We start from the raw sequence: 16,692 nt of genomic DNA, 5'->3' as shown, positions 1-16,692 counted from the left end.
TAAAAAAAAAAAAAAGGCAAAGGAAAAAACATAATACCTAAATATAGAAGAGAACACTTCCTACTCAATTCTATGAGACCATTATTACCCTGATAATAAAACCAGACAAAGCCACAACAAGAAAACTACAGACCAATGCCTCTTATGCATAAGGATAAAATTCCTTAGCAATCACTGCTGCATGTGGAAACTTGAAAAAATAAATAATTTTTCTAACTGAAAACAAATTCCTCAACAAACTGTTGGCAAACCAAACCTAGCAACATATAAAAAGAATTATAGGCTGGGCACCGTGGCTCACGCCTATAATCCCAGCACTTTGGGAGGCCGAGGCAGGTGGATCACCTGAGGTTGGGAGTTTGAGACCAGCCTGACCAATATGGAGAAACCCCGTCCCTACTGAAAATACAAAATTAGCCAGGGGTGGTGGCACATGCCTGTAATCCCAGCTACTTGGGAGGCTGAGGCAGGAGAATTGCTTGAACCTGGGAGGCGGAGGTTGCAGCGAGCCAAGATCACGCCACTGCACTCCAGCCTGGGCAACAAGAGCGAAATTCCATCTCAAAATAAATAAATAAATAAATAAATAAATAAATAAATAAAAGAATTACAGCAGCCGGGTGCAGTGGCTCACGCCTATAATCCCAACACATTGGGAGGCTGAGGCATGAGGACTGCTTGAGCTTAGGAGTTCGAGACCAGCCTGTGCAACAAGGTAGACCCTGTCTACAAAAAATTTAAAAAATTAGCCAGGCATGGCAGCATGTACCTGTAGTCCCAGCTACTCAGGAGATGAAGGTGGGAGGACTGCTTGTAGTGAGCTATGATCTCACCACTGCACTCTAGCCTGGGTAACAGAGCAAGACACTGTCTCAAAAAAAGAAAAAAATAATAATTATACACCATGACTGAGAGGGATTTACACCAGAAATGCAAGGCTGGTTTAACATAGGAAGATTAATCAGTGTAATATACTATATTAATAGAATTTTAAAAATAAGCACACGATCATCTCAATGGACACACAAGCATTTGACAAAATCTAATGCCCTTTCATGATAAAAAAACACTCAATGAACTAAGAAAAGAAGGGAACTTCCTCAACCTGATAAAGGGCATCTATGAAAAAAACCATAACTACTATCATACTTTAATAGTGAAAAACTAGATGCTTTCCACCTAAGATCAAGACAAGGATTTCTGCTTTCGACAGTTCTGTTCAACTATACTGGAAATTCTAGCAAGATAATTAGGAAAGAAAAAGAAATAAAGGGCATCCAGTTTGGACAAGAAGTAAAATTATAAGCAGATTACATGATTTCCTACATAGTAATCCTAAGGAATCTACTAGAAAACTATTAGAACTAATAACTTCTGCAAGGTTGCTGGATACTAGATCAATATACAAAAATGTTTTTCTATACACTTGCAATGAACACGTTAACAATGAAACAACTACACTTGGAATAGCATCAACAAGAATAGGAATAAATTTAACAAAAGAATTGCAAACATACTCTGAAAAGTACAAAGCATTGTTGAAAAAAGAAGATCTAAATAAATGGAAAAACATCCTATGTTCATGGATCAGAAGATATAAAATTGTTAAGATGGCAATACTCCCCAAATGGATCTACAGATTCAGTGCAACCCTATCAGAATCCTAGCTTATTCCTTTGTGAAACTGATAATTTGATTCTAAAATTCATTTTTCAAGGGACTTCGAAAATAATCTTGAAAAGAAAAAAAAAGTAGGAGCACTCATATTTCCCAATTTCAAAACTTATAAGAAAGCAACTCTCTAATCTAGAGAATATGGTATTGCATAAGGATAGGCATATAGTCCAGTGGAATAGAATTTAGAGTTCAGAAATAAACCCAAATGTTGTCAACGGTCAATTGATTTTCAAGGAGGGTACCAAGGCCATTCAGTGAGGAAAAAAATCTTCTTTTCAACAATGGTGCTGAGACAACTGCACAACCACATAATCAGAATGGAAATGGACTGCTACCTCATACCATACATAAAAATTACTCAAAATTGATCAAAGACCTAACTATGAGATAAAACTATAAAAATCAAAAGACCTTGGGTTTGGCAATGGATTCTTAGGACACCCAAAGTGCAAGTAACAAACCAAAAAACAGGTAACTGGACTTCATCAAAATTAAAAACTTTTATGCTTCAAATGACACTATCGAGTAAGTGAAAAGATACACCGAATGGGAGAAAATATTTGCAAATCATACATCTGAGAAGGTAGTTGTATCCAAAATAAAGAACTCCAACAACTCAATAATAACATAATTTTAAAATGGGCAAAGGATTTAAAGATATTTCTCCAAATAAGATATGCAAATGGCCAGTAAGCACATGAAAAGATGCTTGACATCCTTAGTTATCAGGCAAATGAAAATCAAAACCACAATGATATATCACCCAATACCCGCTAAGATGGCTATAATAAAAATAATAAGTTGGCAAGGATGTGGAGAAACTGGAACTCTTGTGCATTACTGGTAGCAATGTCAAATGGTGCAGCTTCTGTGGAAAACGGTACGGTGGTTCTTCAAAAAAGTTAAACATAGTATCACCATATGACCCTGCAGTTCCACTCCTAGGAATAAACTCAAAAGGACTGAAAATGGGCACTCAAACAGGTACATGATATACCTGTTCACAACAGTGCTATTCACTATAGCCAACAGTTGGAAACAGCCCAAATATCCATCAGTGTATGAGTGGAGAAAAAAAATGTGCCTATCCATACAATGGAATATCATTCAGTCATAAAAAGGAATGAAGTACTGATACATGCTGCAACATGGGTAAACCTGGAAAATATTACCCTAAGTAAAAGGAGCCATACACAAGAGGTCACATATTGTACCATTTCTACAAACGATTAAGAACAGATAAATCCATACAGCCAGAATGCCAACTGCTGGTTGCCAGGTGCTGTGGGAGGTAGAATGGGGAGAAACTATTTAATAGGAAAGGAGTTTTACTTTGCAGGTACGGAAATGTTCTGGAACTAGACAGAGGTGGTGAGTATACAACCATTTATTACACTTAGTACTGTAAATGTGCTAAATGCTCCTAAATTGTTCAATTTAAAATAGTTAATTTGGCTGGGCCCAGTGGCTCATGCCTGTAATCCCAGCACTTTGGGAGGCCGAGGTGGGCAGATCACCTGAGGTCAGGAGTTTGAGACCTGCCTGGCCAACATGGTCAAACCCCATCTCTACTAAAAATGCAAAAATTAGCCAGGCATGGTGGCACATGGCTGTAATCCCAGCTACTCGGGAGGCTACGACAGGAGAATCGTTTGAACCTGGGAGGCAGAGGTTGCAGTGAGCTGAGATGCACCACTGCACTCCAGCCTGGGTGACAAGAATGAAACAATATCTCAAAAAAAAAAAAAAAAAGAAAAACCCAATTAATTTTATGTTATGTGAATTTCTCCTCAATAAGTTATCTAAACAAAGTAAGATAGTAAGTGTTAATGAGATAGTGGAGAAACTAAAATCTTTATTATACTGCTGTGTAAGTGTAAAATAGTACAGTACTTTGGAAAACAATCTGGCAATTCCCTAAATAGTTAAAACATAGTTAATGTATGACCCAGCAGCCCATTCCTAGGTATATACCTTAGAGAAATGAAAATATATGTCTATACAAAAACCCAAGCACAAATGCTAATAGAAGTATTATGCATATATGCCAAAAGTAGAAACAACTAAAATATAGATTAGCTAATAAATGGATAAAAATACTCTCATATAACTATACAATGGAATATTATGTTCTAAAATTGTGGTGAGTATTGCACATATCTGTGAATATACTAAGACCCATTTAGTTGTGCATTTTAAATAGATGAATTATAGAGCATGTAAACTGTATCTCAAGACAGTGGTTAAAAAATGTTCTCAGTAATGAAGACCTATCTTTGCCTTTACAATTCCAAATGGTACTCACCTTTGCCATCACATAAATGGCACACATTAATAACTGGTCCAGATGTCTGTCCATCATAAGTTCAGGACACTGAATTATGGAGAATTCAAAGCAGGTCCAGATTTTTTTCCTCAGTTCATCTGAAATATCTAGTTTGGCACAGAGATCCCGAAGGCGGACAGCTGCTAAATGGTATACCTAGGAGATAAAAACATTTCAAACTTTGTTTAACACTTGTATTTCCCAAGCTCATGCTCTGATAAGGGTATGTGAAAAATTACCTTTCTAAAGAAAAGCGATAAAGAGCTGGTCTTCCTGGGTCTATTACTACTGCTGGTTACAGACTGGCCTTGCTTCTGCTGTTGGCCACCTGGGGAAATCTGTTGAATGGCCACTTGACCAGGGACTTGCAAAGTTGTTCCTGTCACCTGTTGAGAGCTCAGACTTCCAGCCAGGGCCTGAGCACTGAGGGGCTGGATGGAGCCTGTCACAGCTTGTGCCTGCCCCCCAACATTGACTTGGACAGGGAAGAATGTTATCCCTCCATTTTCATTGGCAATACCTAGTGACAGAGAAAAAAAGCATGAAGAAAATGTTGATAATAAGAGGTTCTCCGGGCAGAGGTTTACAATTTCTGCTCTCCCAAACCCTCTCTCCCCATCACTCCTCTGTCCCCTATATCACTCTAGCCAAACCTCGGGTAACTTTTCAATACATGCCACAGAGAAGGAATGCAATATCCAACTCTGCCTTCCTTACCTTGCACAGGAATGGTTACCGTTTGCCCATTGTTGGCTGTGACAGTGGCGGTTGCCATGGTGACCAAAGTCTGTCCAGGAACTGGTGTGACAGAAACAGTCTCCCCAGATACATTCTGCACAGGGACAGCATTGACTAGGGGCTGTGGGGGCATGCGCCCAGGTGTCCCTCCATCAGAGGGGCTATCATTCTCAACAAATAGCCGCCTTCTGGTAGTGCTGGCTGGTGGGGAGCTGTACCTATCGTATAATGTGGTTGGAGATGTTATGCCTAGGGTCAAAACAAATCAAACAAAGCATTTAACTCAAGGAGACTCAGATCTGACTTCCGTCCAAGCTGTTATGTTAAAAAATAACTACAGTGTTTGAAATACTTCATAATTCAAAAAGCAAACAAGAATTACAGAAGTCATATCTTACCTATATTCATTAGTGAATTTTCATTCGTGTTCAGTGAACACTACTGAGAGCAAAATTTTAAAACGGAATTTTTTGTCTTGCAGTGTTCCTTTCTCCACTCCCCCTTTCCCAAATCAGACCTGACTCTGTCTTCCACTACTAAAGAACCTTCATGATTTAGGGGCAATTTAAGGAATTACCCTATTTTTCTATATTATATTTTTCTATAATATTTTCTATCATATCCATTTTCTACCTACCACTCATGTAAGATGTGATTTTACTACAGAGCCACTACTTGATAAGGGGACATGATTGGTAGTATGTCATCTAGGAGCATTCCGCCACCAGTTTTATCAATTTTGATCTCTGTCTTTTTCCACATATAAAAAATTATTAAAACTCAATAATGTTCTTAAGCAAGGTGGACATGCATGATTTGGATTCAGTTAAGCATAATTTATTTTTTTAAAACAGTTTATATACCATAAATTTCATCTACTTAAATTATACAATTCAATGGTTTGGGGCAAATTGTTACTATTTTTTTTATTTTTTGAGACAGAGTCTTACTCTATCACCCAGGCTGGAGTGCAGTAGCCTGATCTCGGCTCACTACAACTTCTGCCTCCTGGATTTAAGTGATTCTTGTGCCTCAGCCTCCCAAGTAACTGGGATTAGAGGCATATGCCACAAGGCATGGCTAATTTTTGTATTTTTAGTAGAGATGAGGTCTCACCATGTTGGCCAGGCTGGTCTCGAACTCCTGACCTCAGGTGATCCACCCGCCTTGGCCTCCCAAAATGCTGGTATTACAGGCTAGTTTTTTTAAATTGTGGTTATATATATATAACATAAAATTTACCATTCAACCATTTTTTAAGTGTATGATTCAGTTGTACACAACCCATCATGGCTTAGTCTATTTTTAAGTATTCACACCAATGTCTGAATTTTTGAGAAGCATTTCTTCCTTCTTCTGTGTCCACTTCTAAGAGCTGTGCATCAGAGTGTTTTTAAAATTTAAAATATACATAGGAAGTTTGTAAGAAGTACTGATAGGAGTAAATCCTAACAAACTGTGGCTTAACATTTCTATTTCCAGATGATACAAAAGTAAATAAACTTACTAGATTTGTATTTGGTACAAAGCTGCAGAATCAGAAAGAATAGATTATGATCATTTTTTCTTACAAAATATCAAGAGATCTCAGGAAAACTGAGAAGTGATAAGTACAAAGAAAATGAAGTTTAAAGTCAAGTCTTCCTAATCTGTAGATTAGGGAAGGGAAAATTCTACAAAAATAGACTAAGAAAGACCAGCTGTCAGATCTTTCAAAAATGAGGACTTTTCATAAGGATCATCCATGTTAATTAAGTATACACTTAGAGTGATTTTTTTTGGGGGGGTGGGGGTAGAGATGGTATCTTGCTATGTTGCCCAGGATGGTCTTGAACTCCGGGGCTCAAGTGATCCTCCCCACTAGGTCTCCCACAGTGCTGGGATTACAGGCATGAGCCACCATGCCCAGCCTAGAGTGATTCCTGACTTTAAAACTGGTATTCCTTCTATAGCCAGTTCTTATCAATTACATTATAAAACTGATCTAGAAATAAGAATGTTCTTTTAATTGGATCCAAGGATTTAGAACTCTCTGGATTTACTGAATTGCTCTTTAAAAAAGTAGTTCTATCTCACATATGTAAACTAAAACCTTTCACCTTGCAGATCTTCTAAGCAGCTGCCTAAAAAATATAAACCAGATGGATAGCAAAACTGCCCTTTTCTGTATTTCTTGGGCCAGCACTAATGTCACATTAACTAGGGTAGCACAGCTCAACAAAGTGGAACATACTCAGTTGTCTTAACTCACTGTCTTGTCTATACCTAACTGGATCATGCAGCTCTATCTTTAAGAAGGCTTTTCTATTTCTGATTTTAAAAGTAATACGTATTTGCCTTAAAAATTTTACAGAAATCACCAGGAATTCTATCACCCAACAATGATCTTAACAGTTTGGTTTTTCCATTTCCACTATTTTGTATGCTCATAAATAAACATACACTTTAAAAATAGGGATCATATTAAATATACAGCAGTCAGCCGGGCACGGTGCCTCATGCCTGTAATTCCAGCACTTTGGGAGAACGAGGTAGGCGGATCACTTGAGGTCAGGAGTTCAAGGCCAGCCTGGCCAATATGGCAAAACCCCTTCTCTACTAAAAATACAAAAATTAGCTAGGCGTGGTGGTGCATGCCTGTAGTCTCAGCTACTCAGGAGGCTGAGGCATGAGAATCGCTTGAACCCAGCAGGCAGAGGTTGCAGTGAGCTGAGATTGGGCCACTGCACTCCAGCTTGAGTGACAGAGCAAGACTCTGTCTCAAATAAATAAATAAATAAATAAATAAATAAATAAATAAATAAAGCAGTCTATCCTTTTTAAAAGATACCTGTTATATCATGCATTTTCCTGTGTTCTTAGTCTTTAAAGGCCCTTCTTTTAAGTGATCCATGTGGCACAAAAATGCATGGAATATTTTCTTCTATGTACACCCTATTAACTTCACTTGTAGGGTTAGATGAAATTTAAATTTCCAGATAGTAAGCCCCAAAATATTCTCCTAGTATTTTAAACTTACTCCTTCCAAGTCCTCCAGTATCAGCACGAACTTCAGTCACCCTTCTGGGAGTCAAAGGGGAGCCAGCAATGCAAATTTCATCTGCCCTTTCCAGGTTCTGAGGTGGCATGACCTATGAAGAATTGGTTACACAGAATGCCAGTATCCAAAAAAGCACTTTAATTAGAAATACAATAGTAATCTAAGGCAGAAAAAGTATCTTAACAATTATTCCATCTAAATAAAATCAGCTGTCTTTCCCATTTTAATAATAAAGTTAAAAAAAAAAAACTTTGGCAGTCAAAAAATTCAAAACCTTATAATTGGATACTAAATATGAGTCAAACTTCATTACTGGTTTGGAGAGTTTGAATATCAACCACTCTAAAGCAGGAGTCCCCAACCCCTGGGCCATGGACCCTGTTAGGAACTGGGCAACATAGCAGGAGGTGAGCAGCAGGCAAGTGAGCACGCGAGCAAAGCTTCATCTGTATTTACAGCTGCTCCCCATCGCTCACATTGCCGCCTGTGCTGGCCTCCTGTCAGATTAGTGGTGGCATTAGATTCTCACAGGAGTGTGAACCCTATTGTGAACTGCACACATAAGGGATCTAGGTTGCTCCTTATGAGAATCTAATGCCTGCTGATCTGTCACTGTCTCCCACCGCCCCCAGATGGGACCATCTAGTTGCAGGAAAACAAGCTCAGGGCTCCCACTGACTCTACATTTTGGTGAGTTGTATAATTATTTCATTATATATTACCATGTAATAATAATAGAAATAAAGTGTGCAATAAATGTAAGGCAGTTGAATCATCCCAAAATCTACCCAACCCCCAACCCTGTCCATGGAAAAATTGTCTTCCATGAAACTGGTCCTTGGTGCCAAAAAGGTTGGACCACTGCTCTATGGGAAAGAAACTTGGTAAGGAAATCAAGAAAGAACACTGAATTTTTACTCTGTCACCAAAATCTTAGGACAACCACAAATTATCTGACTAGTTTCCTCTTTGACATGGGGTGAAGTGTGACAGGTCACCTACCTTACTTAAGGGTGTATGTCTGCTGCCTAAACCCTGAAGGCTAGGCAGTGAGCCAAGGCCATGGTGCCCAGCCATGGAACAGGTGTCCCTGAGAACCCCAACATCCCAGAGAAGATCTGAGAAACTACCAAGGAAAACAGTCCCATCGTGCACACACATAGTAGGCAAAGAGCCAGAAAATTAGCTTAAAAGCAGCTTAGCGATGGGAGGTAGCGAGGATCTCTAGAGCTGTCCTGCTGCTACCTAGGAGTACCCTGTATATAAGTCTTTTATTTTTCCCCACCACCTCTGCCTCCTCCATATGTAAGTCTCAATAAACGTTATCTACTTGCCAAGCTGGACTTGTCTGAGTCATTCTTTGGTCTCTTGGCACCTTCCCAATTTGTGGGTAGAGAGGGACGTTACAGTCCAAGATTTTTCTCATAACAAGGTGTAATTATAACATATTAAACCTAATTGCCACCCTCCCATCCCCAAAAGGATTATTAATAGATTAGATATTGATGTATTTTTCTCATAAAAAGATGTTATTTTCACAAACCTCTTCACATGTAGGAACTCTGTTTTCATTGTCTCTAATTTTTTCCCAGAGTGGAGACTCTGGTTTCCATGCCAAATGATCTAAGATCTGTTCTTCAATCTGATTAAGGTGTTTTACCACCTCTCTACAAAGGCCATCTTCTGCTCTAATGAATACTTCTATCACCTGAAATAAAAAATGTCTTAGTTCACTGAATAATTATTAAATATTTTTAAATATTTAGACAAGAAATTAGTCAAAATTACAAGTTGAAGTATTATTTTGAAACAGCCGCTCTTCCTTTTACTGTCTTTGTAAATAATTATAGTTCAAACTATAAATTATATAAAATGGTTTACATTGTGATGTATTTCAAAATTTTTTAATGAAAATGCATGTTTTGTACATTGAGGTTGAAAAACATTACTCTTAAAATTTCATATAAAAATCTCTAAACGTTTAATCTATGCCACTATAAAAATTAGTTTTGACTATCTTATGAGAGTTAAGATAAACTCATATGCTAAGTCAGTATCAAGAAATAGCTACCAGCCTGTAATCCCAGCACTCTGGGAGGCTGAGGTGGGCAGATCACGAGGTCAGGAGATCGAGACCATCCTGGCTAACACGGTGAAACCCTGTCTCTACTAAAAATACAAAAAATTAGCCGGGTGTGGTGGTGGCCGCCTGTAGTCCCAGCTACTCGGCAGGCTGAGGCAGGAGAATGGCGTGAACCCGGAAGGTGGAGCTTGCCGTGAGCTGAGATGGCGCCACTGCACTCCAGCCTGGGCGACAGAGCAAGACTCCATCTCAAAAAAAAAAAAGAAATAGCTACCAAATCAATGCTTTAACTCTATGCCTCTCTGTAACACATGAAAGAGAACTTTTAATTTTTTTTCTGACATTTTCAATGGTATTTAATTTTCATAAAATAAAAAAAGGCTGCTATACAAGATTAGCTAGTGACATGTGTGCTACTTTTTTTAAGCCTTCTCAGCTCATAAAAATCACAGTATTCTAAAAACTTTTATTAGATAGAGAGGAATCAAAGCTTTTACCCAAAATAGATCTTTCAAACAATATTAAAAGAATTTACATAGGTCTTAAGGTTCTATTTCTTTTCTACTCCACAAATAGAGATTAACTATGTAAATAAAAACAGAATAAATGTTCTTAGATGTTAACTTGAACTAAATGACTAACAACAGGAAGTTGGTCTCATCTACAATATCCCCATTAGTATCATATTTTTAAAAATACCTTATAAAAATGATAAAGAGGCACATCAAATATTTCAGTAATAAATGGAAAATTCCCAGGAGGCTTATAAGAAAAAGTGACGACCTCAAGGCAGCAGGCCAAGAGAGATCTGTGGAATGCATCTTGTTCCAGAATACCCTATAAAATAAAGTTATTAGCATTAGAAACATTTACTTAGTCTAAGAAGTCATTTCATACCCAGTGAACTTAAGTGAAAATACCAAAGAAAGTCTCATTTTCTGAGTGAGTGCAAAGTGTGTCCTTATTTTCTTACAAAACCTTTCTTAATTATATAAATAAAGCCCATTTTTTAGTAGAGGAAATATATAAAAGGAATGTATGAGAATTTTAAAACCTTACCTATTATAAAATGTATCTTAAAAGAGATTACATCTCTAACCAAAATACACACACACACTGATGCTTAGAACAATGACAGGGAAAGATGTTTCAAAACAGTATTTACAGTAAGTGCTATAAAAAACTGAAAGGGGGACCGGGCGCAGTGGCTCACGCCTGTAATCCCAGCACTTTGGGAGGCCAAGGTGGGCAGATCACCTGACGTCAGGAGTTTGAGACCAGCCTGACCAACATGGTGAAACCCCATCTCTACTAAAAATAGAAAATTAGCCAGGTGTGGTGGCACACACCTGTAGTCCCAGCTACTCAGAGGCTGAGGCAGGAGAAGCAATTGAACCCAGGAGGTAGAGGTTGCAGTGAGCCGACGTTGCACCACTGCACTCCAGCCTGAGCAACAAGAGCGAAACTCTGGCTCAAAAAAAAAAAAAAAAAAGGAAAAAAAAATATTGAAAGGGGCCAGGCAGGTGGCTCATACCTGTAATTCCAGCACTTTGGAAGGCCGAAGCAGGCAGATCACCTGAGGTCCAGAGTTTGAGACCAGCCCAGGCAACACTGTTCAAGAATCACTTGAATCTGGGAGGCAGAGGTTGCAGTGAGCCGAGATTGCACCACTGCACTCTAGCCTGGGCAAGAGAGTGAGACTCTGTCTCAACAACAAACCCAAAAAAACAGAAAGGCAGGCAGGCAGGTGACTGGCTAGATGACCATGTACCAAAAGTGAATATGTTTATCATAGGATGACATTAATCATAGATGATTTTTATTTTGTTCTTTTTGCTTATAATTTTCCAACATTGTCAATAATTATTATTTTTTAATTAAAAGCTACTGAAGCACCAAAGGCACAGGCAACAGGCCAGGCACGGTGGCTCACGCCTGTAATCCTAGCACTTTGGGAGGCCAAGGCATGCGGACCACCTGACATCTGGAGTTCAAGACCAGCCTGGCCAACATGACAAAACCCCATCTCTACAAAAAATACAAAAATGAGCTGGGCATGGTGGCGCATGCCTATAATCCCAGCTATTTGGGAGACTGAGGCAGGAGAATTGCTTGAACCCAGGAGGCGGAGGTTGCATTGAGCCGAGATCGTGCCACTACACTCCAGCCTTGGTGACAGCGTGAGACTCCATCTCAAATAGGTAAATACATACATACATACATACATACATAAAACAAAAGCACAGGCAACTAGTGAAAAACTATATTGGATTTCATCAAAATTAAAAACTTTTGTCTATGAAAGGAGACTATATATAAAGTAAAAAAACAACCCACAGAATAGGGCAGGAAGGAAATTATGTTTCATTGCGCTGATCAATACATTGGTTATTTTACTCACAGATAAATCCATGTCTCCTAGTCTTTTTTGTTCCTGCTCAATAACAGATTCTAATACTTTATAGTAAAGCATCTCCGCAAAACGAAAATGTTTGCTGGCAATTTCTGTAGAAATAATAAAAAAAAAAACCCCACAAAAATGGCACACAAAGAAAATAAAGGCCCATTCCTCCTCCTTTACTCACAAAATAAAATTCAAAACCAACCCAATACTTTAGATATGCACACTTCTTATGATTGGTGTTTTAATTATCCCTAAGATACCTTAATTTTCTTCATGGTAACAGTCACATTTTTCTAAAATTATTAAATGAAATTTGCACATAAGGAACTGTAATATCATTTAAGACTAACACCCTTTTTTTTCCTCTATGTTTGAACAAAACAGACCAATGCTAAGAGGCATGTAATTGGCTTACTAGTCCACACCTACTTAGTTCCAATTCCTGACAACAAACAATTCCTAGGCCAGGTTTGGGCCCATAACAGTGATATCTCCTGTCCTTATTCTCAATATGTTGAAGAATCACTACACTTCTATTTAATTTCCAGTTTACAAAAAAAACCTAAAGATTTGCAGATAAAAAAGCATCAGAAGTCCAATATAGTAAAGATACCACTCTAAAATTTCTATCTTACTGAGAAGGGCTCAGAAATCAGTTGGTTGACCAGAAAAATTGGACAGCCATATCCTAGCCTTCAGTTTAAAGTCATAAATCTTTTCCTCATCTTTCTTAGTTAGTAAGAAATGACTCCATTTAGTTAAACTTCAAACATAAAAGCAGAATAACAATATTAAACCTTACCTTTAGCACAATTACTGAAATCCTCGTCTGGCTGGAAATGCTGAGAATATATTTCAAACATTTCTTTCAATCTGTTAGCAATAGCCTGGGTTGGATCTCTGGAACATGTCCTAAAAAAGGTAATGAGAAATAACATAATTTAAAGGTCTTGTCAAGTCACAAGGGGATAAAATGTTTCTATAGTTTCACTAACATGTAAATATAAAACACTCTGAACAGAAACTATACACTTCCCAAATTAATCCACGAGATCCCATACTTCCTTTTCAAAGGTGGTGGTATTACCAGTTTGAATGAAAAAAAAAACTTTTCTTGTGGGAGCTACACCTTTTATTTTATATATATATATATTTTTTGAGACAGAGTCTCGCTCTTTCACCCAGGATGGAATGCAGTGATGCAATCTTGGCTCACTGCAACCTCCACCTCCCAGATTCAAGTGATTCTCCTGCCTCAGCCTCCGAGTAGCTGGAACTGCAGGCACCTGCCACCACGCCCAGCTAATTTTTGTATTTTCAGTAGAGATGGGGTTTCACCATGTTGGCCAGGCTGGTCTCGAACTCCTGGCCTCAAGTGATCCACTCGCCTCAGGCTCCCAAAGCGTTAGGATTACAGGAATGAGCCACTTCACCCGGCCGGGGCTACACCTTTCAGTGCAGGAAGTTTAGCAACCTTGGCCTGGGCCCATTCGATATCTATGACTGTCCCCCACCTGTCCTACACATCCCCAGTCACTGATGATCCCAAACTTGCCCTTAACTATTTCCCTAGAGGACAGTAAAACTCCCATTAAGAACACCTGGAAGAAAATAGAATGAAGGGGTGTAAAACCCATACTACAGACTCACATAAACTGTTCCTGGCATTCTACATTTTTTTCCCGCCAACGAGGTTTACTTCAGTCTTTTTATTATTAGAAAGCAATATATGTTCAATGCAGAAGCATTATACAAATTATCACCATGTAAGCTTTTTGTAACCACTGTTTTTATCTTGATCACAAATATATATATAATTATATACATATTCTTTGTGAAAATGAAGCAAGTTTAAAAAATTATAAAGAGAATAAAAATCAATTACAGTCCTGCTAGAGATAACTACTGAATACATATACAAGCAGAATTTTTCTGGGAACACACACACACATACCTTTCAACAAAAATAGCACCCTTTATTTTACCTAGTATTTACTGGTAATATTTATTTAACCCCACTAATGGTACCTAAGATTTAAAATGCTGTTATGCCTAGTTAGAAACTGTAAAGCGATCTGGAAGATACAGAGATTAAGATGGCTTCTGAAATGTATTTACGAAATGCTTCTAAATTCAAGGCAAACAAGGTGCATCTGAAAAACATGACTCAGGAAGAGGCCACAGAGATATAACTTGCTGAGTATAAATCACAATCAAGTTTATGAATAAAGCAGACTTCACTAAAATGTAAAGGAAAAGTAGTTGGCATTTAAGAAGCCTGGCTATGAGTGGGAAATTACTTATGTGTACATATAGGGTCTTCTTGATATACCACCATCAGAAATAAAATGGGGTCCTTTTGGGTCTACGTTATCATATCATAAGGTTTTAGGACTGAGAGAGACCTTGGAGGTAACTTTTCAAATCAACTTGCCAAAGGTTATGCATAAGATGATGAGATTCAGCCTACTGGGCTTTTAATTAAAACTCAATGATATTCCTACCAGTCTCAGGGAGATCAAAGGAACTAAATGCAGTGAACTTCCTTTCCAGGATAAGGATGTTTTATAGAGCTTACAAAAGTTACAGTGGTTTTTGTCCTGCTTTATGAACATGTGGAACTCTATTAACCTTTTCAAATCTGAGTCACCCTTCAGAACTTACCTCAGGTTCAACCCTCTTCATAAAGTCCTTTGACAATTCCCATCATCACTGAGCATCCCCCCCGCCCCCACCTCACCACTCCCTGAAATCTTGAAAGAACAGTTGGCAATAAGACACTTTTGTGCTTTACTCTACACTGTCTGATGTTATTAGTTACTGTGTCTTGTATTATATTAAAGAAATCTAAGGAAAGAAGATCTTCCACTTATACATCTTATTGCTAGGTCCTCTATAGACTCACAACAGGACTGAGTATACAATTGATAAAAAATTATTCATGGGTGAATTAAGGCATTAATAATGAAAGAATAGGAAACTGGAAAATGGTCAATAACCAAATCTTAGAAAGCAGACAGGGCTCAAACTAACCTGAGAATCTGTTCCAGTTTCTCACTTGGTGCATTCCTGAGGCCTGTCAGCATGGTGTGAAGACGACTCAAGCTATGCGTAGCTGTAGAAACTGGAGTCACACAAGGGCTATTCTCCTTAATGTACCTAACACCAGTTAGTGGTGTGGAGATTCTAAGTGCTTTGGACTAAAGAAAAAAAAATTACATAGAATTAATAAAAATTTTTTAAAGAACATTATTTTAGGCCAGAAAGACTTTAATTCACTTCACAAATGGGACTTCAAGCCAGTAAGACTTTATCTTTACAATATCAATAAATTTTAGTGACTCAAATGTCACCATTCTTGGAATTTAAACATAACAGCATTAAGAGCCGCCAATATCCATGTGAAGACGAAGGTGTGAAAGAATAATTTGTATTTTAGCTAACTAAAAGTTTGTCTCTTAAAAGTTAAAACTCTAAAATAAGGTACAGCTCCCTACATTCCCTCTTGTAAAACTTATGCTCGGAGGCAAAGATAAGCATTCTGCTCACCTGAAAAAATTAAGACTATTATTCTCAGCTCTGAGAAACAGAATTTCACAATTCCCGTCTACTGCTATTTTTGCAGACACTCAAAGATAAAAGAAAATTGTGATTAAATTTGGTTCCAAAAAAAATCCATGATTTAACAAAAGCTTACTGATATGGTTTGGCTATGTCTGCATCGAAGCCTCAACTTGAATTGTATTTCCCAGAATTCCCATGTGCTGTGTGAGGCACCCAGTGGGAGGTAATTGAATTATGGAGGCCAGTCTTTCCCGTTCTATTCTTGTGATAGTGAATATGTCTTGCGAGATCTGACGGCCTTATCAGGGGTTTCCACTTTTGCTTCTTCCTCATTTTTCTCTTGCCACCGCCACGTAAGAAGTGCCTTTCGCCTCACACCATGATTCTGAGGACTCCCCAGTCATGTGGAACTGTAAGTCCAATTAAACCTCTTTTTGTTCCCAGTTTTGGGTATGTCTTTATCAGCAGCGTTAAAATGAATTAATACACCCACCATCCAAATATTCAAATTTGCTTCAGAGACAGATAATAAATTGAACATTCCCTAAAAAGGCAACTTGATGCAGAACAGCCTTCATTGGTCTTCCTGCCCCTCCTCTACCTTTGGTTACCAGAATCTATCACAGGTTTTCCCCCTAAGGTAGACAGGTCTTCAGAGAAATAAGTTAAAGTCAACATTCTTGACAATAAATATGGAGAAGATGTGACTTGGTGTCAAAGGAGCCAGTAAAACATCTTTCTGATTTTTCAAATAAACTCTGAAAGATTAAGATAGCTTAACTATGTCTTTTAATATTCAAGATAAACCAAATTTCCCTGTGTATTAAATGTACTTATTCTAATTTTTTAAAAAACCTAGC

The 16,692-nt window shown here is 38.0% G+C and overlaps 1 protein-coding gene across 3 annotated transcripts in view; it reads right to left on the bottom strand.

Annotated features, from left to right (window-relative positions):
• Positions 1-16,692, bottom strand: part of RBL2 (RB transcriptional corepressor like 2) — a 68,251-nt gene that overhangs the window by 27,786 nt on the left and 23,773 nt on the right. For all 3 annotated transcript variants that reach the window (XR_008621492.2, XM_055100540.2, XM_003822012.5), the window contains exons 9-17: positions 15,302-15,468; positions 13,071-13,180; positions 12,266-12,369; positions 10,564-10,701; positions 9,325-9,489; positions 7,761-7,872; positions 4,721-4,990; positions 4,243-4,523; positions 3,983-4,159 (exon numbers count right to left, since the gene is read on the bottom strand). Coding sequence is in view for 2 of the 3 variants with exons in the window: in XM_055100540.2 (XP_054956515.2) it covers positions 3,983-4,159; positions 4,243-4,523; positions 4,721-4,990; positions 7,761-7,872; positions 9,325-9,489; positions 10,564-10,701; positions 12,266-12,369; positions 13,071-13,180; positions 15,302-15,468 (1,524 nt within the window). In the remaining variant the exon portion in view is untranslated. The remainder of the gene's footprint in view (positions 1-3,982; positions 4,160-4,242; positions 4,524-4,720; positions 4,991-7,760; positions 7,873-9,324; positions 9,490-10,563; positions 10,702-12,265; positions 12,370-13,070; positions 13,181-15,301; positions 15,469-16,692) is intronic.

This window comes from Pan paniscus, chromosome 18, assembly GCF_029289425.2.
Source record: "Pan paniscus chromosome 18, NHGRI_mPanPan1-v2.0_pri, whole genome shotgun sequence".
Lineage (NCBI taxonomy): Eukaryota > Metazoa > Chordata > Mammalia > Primates > Hominidae > Pan > Pan paniscus.
Note: the sequence above shows the minus strand (reverse complement) of the source record. Positions and strands in the feature narration are given on the sequence as shown.